The 4,991-nt window shown below is 41.6% G+C and overlaps 2 protein-coding genes across 4 annotated transcripts in view; both read left to right on the top strand.

The window, feature by feature from the left end:
* The window catches only part of LOC108749045 (zinc finger protein 354A-like), a 4,851-nt gene extending 1,264 nt beyond the window's left edge, over window positions 1-3,587 (top strand). For 2 of the 3 annotated variants that reach the window (XM_018487539.1, XM_018487538.1), the window contains 3 exons: window positions 238-354; window positions 431-495; window positions 2,222-3,587. In XM_018487539.1, the coding sequence (XP_018343041.1) occupies window positions 238-354; window positions 431-495; window positions 2,222-3,515 (1,476 nt within the window). In that variant the 3' untranslated portion in view covers window positions 3,516-3,587. Of the gene's footprint in view, window positions 1-237; window positions 355-430; window positions 496-1,039 lie in introns of all 3 variants that reach the window. The other variant, XM_018487540.1, reaches the window with a different exon arrangement.
* A 76-nt stretch (window positions 3,588-3,663) lies between these two features.
* LOC108749036 (zinc finger protein 2-like) overlaps window positions 3,664-4,991 on the top strand; it is a 2,838-nt gene continuing 1,510 nt past the window's right edge. Inside the window, exons 1-2 of the mRNA XM_018487526.1 lie at window positions 3,664-4,446; window positions 4,858-4,928. Of these exons, the coding sequence (XP_018343028.1) occupies window positions 3,664-4,446; window positions 4,858-4,928 (854 nt within the window). The remainder of the gene's footprint in view (window positions 4,447-4,857; window positions 4,929-4,991) is intronic.

Raw genomic sequence — 4,991 nt, 5'->3', positions numbered from 1 at the left:
ACTCTATCATTGTATCATATTCGTCAAGCTTCTTTAATTTACTAATCCTGAATAATTTTACATCTTACTTTAGAAAACATGTTTTTCTGTTATAGATATGCTTAATTTTATTCTAGTTTCGTATATCCGTTTTTTCCTCATTGCTCTTGAGATTTTTCTGTAATTAATTTTTTTGTAATTTTGCTTTTTCATTATCAATTATATAATATTCTAATTATATATTTTAAATGTTTGCAGTATTACAATCCTTCTTTGGATAATTTAGAAGTTACTGCGCCTATTTTTACAACAGCCAGCACGACCATTGCGTCTAATATTACGACTAATATTGCGTCTAATATTACGGATCCATTAGTAAGTGTGATTAAACTAAAAAATAATCCTTTTGAATCAGAAACATAAGAAATTTAATTAGAACGTCTTATTACAGCCAAGTCAGCAGGACGATGATAAAAGTGAAGGTTGTAGTATTGAAAAAATTAATAAATCTAACAGGTAATGATCTCATATTTTCATAATTTGTTAACTAAACAAAAATAGCACGAAATTCTCTTTCTCGTTATCTATACCTCATTTATGTGAACGTTTGCTCATGGTCGCTGTATTTTTAGCACGTAGATGATAGAATATTAGAAATATAATGCAAATAATATATATGCAAGTGTCACGTAGAGCTTGTTAAACATTTTCCGTCTATCTTATGAAAAGATGAAGACTGTTCGACATCGACTACATACGAATAATCATGATACGCGTCATAACGAACTGTGAAACTTCGCTGAGCCACTTTTTATAAGAAAACATAAAAACTGAACAATTTGTCGGCGTTGGATATGCCAAGAACATTTTTGCGACAACTTAACAAAAGATTTTGAGTAAAATATAGAAAGAGAGAGGTAACGCATCGTAACAGCCGGGGTGGTTGGCTTTACCTAGAAAAAAAACGAGCGGCTGTGACAGCTGATTCGAAATTGCAATTCTTCGCTGCGTCGTGCCGCGCAATCGCAAAACCTGGAGTCAAGTTTCGGCTATTTTACAGGTCGTGCGGCGTCCGAACACCGTTAAAAGTGTCCCCGGACATGCCGAAAGCATTTTGGAAGCCATACAGGAAACGGTCCCAGCCGAGAACCGTCCGCAACCTGACAAAGCCGAACGCGACAACCGAGGATTCCGATTCGGTTTGGATCGCCGTCATGGACACGACGCACAATCAACTATCTACCATGTCTGAACAGCCAGAGAGTAATGATCAGTTGCCTGTCGAAGTGAAGGGAGAACCTGTTTCGATGCACCATTCTATAAAAAATTCTAATCTTGAGGACAACGAGCTTCGGACGATCACTGTCGTACACGAGGTGAAGAAAAGCAAGAGGGATCACATTTCTTCTGACGACAACTCGATGCATTTGATACTTGATAATGAAAAGGACAGTAAAGATCTGTGCAAGATTCTTGGAAAAGCATCGCATAAAGATAATACGTTCCAGTGCGCCGAGTGTGGTAGATGCTTCAAGCTGAAGGATTCGTATTTACGACACATGAGAATTCACAAGAACGAGCGACCGTTTACTTGTCATGTGTGCGGCAAACAGTTTCGTGATTCTGGAGGACTGACCAGGCATCTCAAAGATGTGCATGCAAAGGTGAAGAATTTTGTGTGCGATCTATGCGGCAGATCGTTCGCGTCCAAGGCGACGCGAGACGATCATCGACGTACTCACACCGGTGAACGACCGTATATTTGCGATTCGTGCGGGAAGACCTTTAAATCCAAAGCGTCCTTATACATCCACAGCAAACTACACACCAACGTATTCCCGTATATGTGTTCATATTGCAGCAAGCGATTCCGTCGGCGGCAGGAAGTGGTGGCCCACGTGACCACGCACACCGGCGAGAAGAATCATGTGTGCGACGTGTGTGAGAGGAAGTTCCGGGTCAAGTCCGAACTCGCGCGGCACAAACTTATTCATTCCGATAATAAGCCGTTTGTCTGCGTTCATTGCAGTCTTGCTTTTCGGCAGAAGCGCTACCTGAACAATCATATTAAGAGTCGGCACAACGGCGAATCTCTGCGAGTGTCCTAACGATAAGGGACGTTAGAAATTTAAGCTGAAAGGGTATCATGGCCCTTTCCTTCTCTCTGCTTCTCTATGTAGACACGGCCTTTCGCGCCTTCGACGAAACCGATTCAAATCTGCCGCCTTTGTTGTTTTTCCAGGTGCGAGCTGACAAAGGAGAGATCTTTCACGACATACCATTCCTCGTATAATGCTGCACTGTGGACAAGTAATGCCACGATAAATGAAAGCAATCCGATGAGAAGCATGACGCTGATTACTAAAGAAATTTCGAAAAAAGAAACATACAATTTGTCGGATAATTGCACTGCAGAAAAATATGCCGAGAAAACGGACTCGAACACTTTAAGAGATCAAGAAAAAAATGAATCGACAATTCTACAGTCAACGAGTGAATCTGTGAAGAAGGGTTATACTTGCAATAACTGCCAACGTGTCTTTAAAAGAAAACACCATCTAATCCGCCATATGGTAGACTGCAAATATCACGATTTAGCCAAAGAAGATTCCTCAAGAACGCGTATTGAAGTGACAGAAAAGAAAAAGAAGACGATAAAAAAGAAAAATCGGTTAATAGAAGATATTAAGAACACAAGCGACAATAATGAGTTTTGCTTTCCATCAGTAAAACCATTGAAAAAACAATTCAGAACTTATCCATGCAACTATTGCGAGCACACCGCGCAGAAAAAGAAACTGTTAAAAATTCATCTGACGGAGGCGCACCCTGAAGTCGTAAATAGAAGCCGGAAATCCTTTGTGGCCACAGAAACAGTGCTTCGCGCTCGGATAGAACACGACGGTAAGATTTACTATCATTGCAGTGAATGTGGCAAGAATCTGAATTCACCGTATACCTTCTACTGGCACTTGCGCATCCACACGGGCGAGCGACTATTTACTTGCCACCTATGTGGTAAACGGTTCCGCGTGAATCAGGGTCTGACACGACATTTGAAAGACACTCACGCTGGCATCAAGAACGTACCATGCGATTTGTGCGGCCGCATGTTCTCGACGCGGCGCAACGTCGAGGATCACAGACGCATTCATACCGGCGAGCGACCGTACGTCTGCAACGTCTGCGGCAAAACATTCAAGCAGAAGGCTTCCTTGTTCGTGCATAATCGTACGCATTCGGACATATTCCCATTTAAATGCAGTTACTGCGGTCAGACCTTCCGCACGCGACCGCCACTAATGGTGCACATCACTAAGCACACTGGTGAGAAGCCGCACGCATGCGATGTGTGCGGTCGTTGCTTTCGCATCAAGTATGAGCTGAAACGACATCGATTGATTCATTCTGATGAAAAACCCTGGCGCTGTACCGACTGCAGCCTCTCGTTCCGCCAAAAGCGGTACTTAGTTAATCATAAGAAGCTCAATCACGAGCCACCACGAAGTTTGGCCGCCCCCCAAGTAACGGGCTGACTCTCTTTTCAGATCGACGCGTCGAGTGTCGAAAGACGAATCGGAGAAACACGCACAAGTCAACTCGCCAAGAAACGAAGAGTCTGAAGAATACGTTAATGTCGGAAAAGCTCAATCAACGGTATCCAGCAAGAAATGTTTATCATCGATGCACCTTAGCGATTTTGACGAGAAATTGGAAAGATACGATTCGGCAAATTTTCTGAACAACTCTGAACAAACGCAGAAGCCTCTAGAGAAACATACGATAAATTCTCAAGAATGTACAAAACGATCAAAACAATTATTGAAACAACACGTCAAACTAACTCGCTCGAAAATGATGGAGGGTGACGGAAGTGTCTCTCACAAGTGTGAGGAGTGCGGGAAAATTCTTTCCACATCGTATAATCTGCTAATTCATCATAACATTCATGCTGGCGTACGGCCGTACATTTGTTCTATTTGCAACAAGAGTTTTCGATCAGCGTCCGGTTTGAACAGGCACGTGCGCGACGTCCACGACGGCGTTAAAAATTTCGCCTGCGATATTTGCGGCCGTCATCTTGCCTCGAGAGCATCGAGGGACGAGCACAGGCGCACTCACTCCGGTGAGAGGCCTCACGTGTGCGAGACTTGCGGCAAATCCTTCAAGCAGAAGGCGTCCCTGCATGTGCACCGACTCTACCATTCCCAGATCCTGCCATATCGTTGTGTTCTGTGCGACCGTGGTTTCAGAAGAAAACAGGAATTGAACAAGCACGCGACCTGGCACTCTGGTCGAAAGCCGTATGCCTGCGATATCTGTGACGAGCGTTTCCGCAGCAAAGGTTGCATTACTCGTCATCAACGCACTCATACCAATCAACGCTTACATGTTTGCGTAATCTGCGGCGCCAAATTTACTCAGGAGCGATATCTGAAGAGACACTGTGACAATTTACATACGGCTGTACGCACATAAGAGACAAGATGCAGGATTTATTTTTGGACGAATGAAATTGTGGAACATTTGCCGATTGTTAAACTTAATGCCATCAATACATCAGCTATTAATCATTCGAACACTATAAAATTAGATGAGAAACAAAAGAAGAATTAAACAACCCTTTATCTTACAGAAAAATCATTCGTATTGATTTTATTATATTTTCTGTATCTGTATTGAATTGAAGAGAGTTTCATGCATTAAAGAAAAAAACCCACAGAGATTGCTTTCCTTGATTAAAATAATTTCAAATTTATTGACAAGATTATGATAAAAATCATAAAAATAATCAAATAAATAAGAGTTGATTAAATATTACTAAGCAAGAAGTATTTGGAATAACTGGAAAACGATATTCTGTGAAATCCTGCATAAAAAAAGAGTTTAATATCTGACAATTCTCGAGATCGTCAAATAATACAAAAAGAAGCTGAGCAAAGGAAACTGTAAGTAAATTTTATAAGATATATCTTGCAATTATTAAAGAAAACTGATAAATATATCGTGTT

This window comes from Trachymyrmex septentrionalis, unplaced genomic scaffold (assembly GCF_001594115.1).
Source record: "Trachymyrmex septentrionalis isolate Tsep2-gDNA-1 unplaced genomic scaffold, Tsep1.0 scaffold253, whole genome shotgun sequence".
Classification (NCBI taxonomy): Eukaryota; Metazoa; Arthropoda; class Insecta; order Hymenoptera; family Formicidae; genus Trachymyrmex; species Trachymyrmex septentrionalis.
Note: the sequence above shows the minus strand (reverse complement) of the source record. Positions and strands in the feature narration are given on the sequence as shown.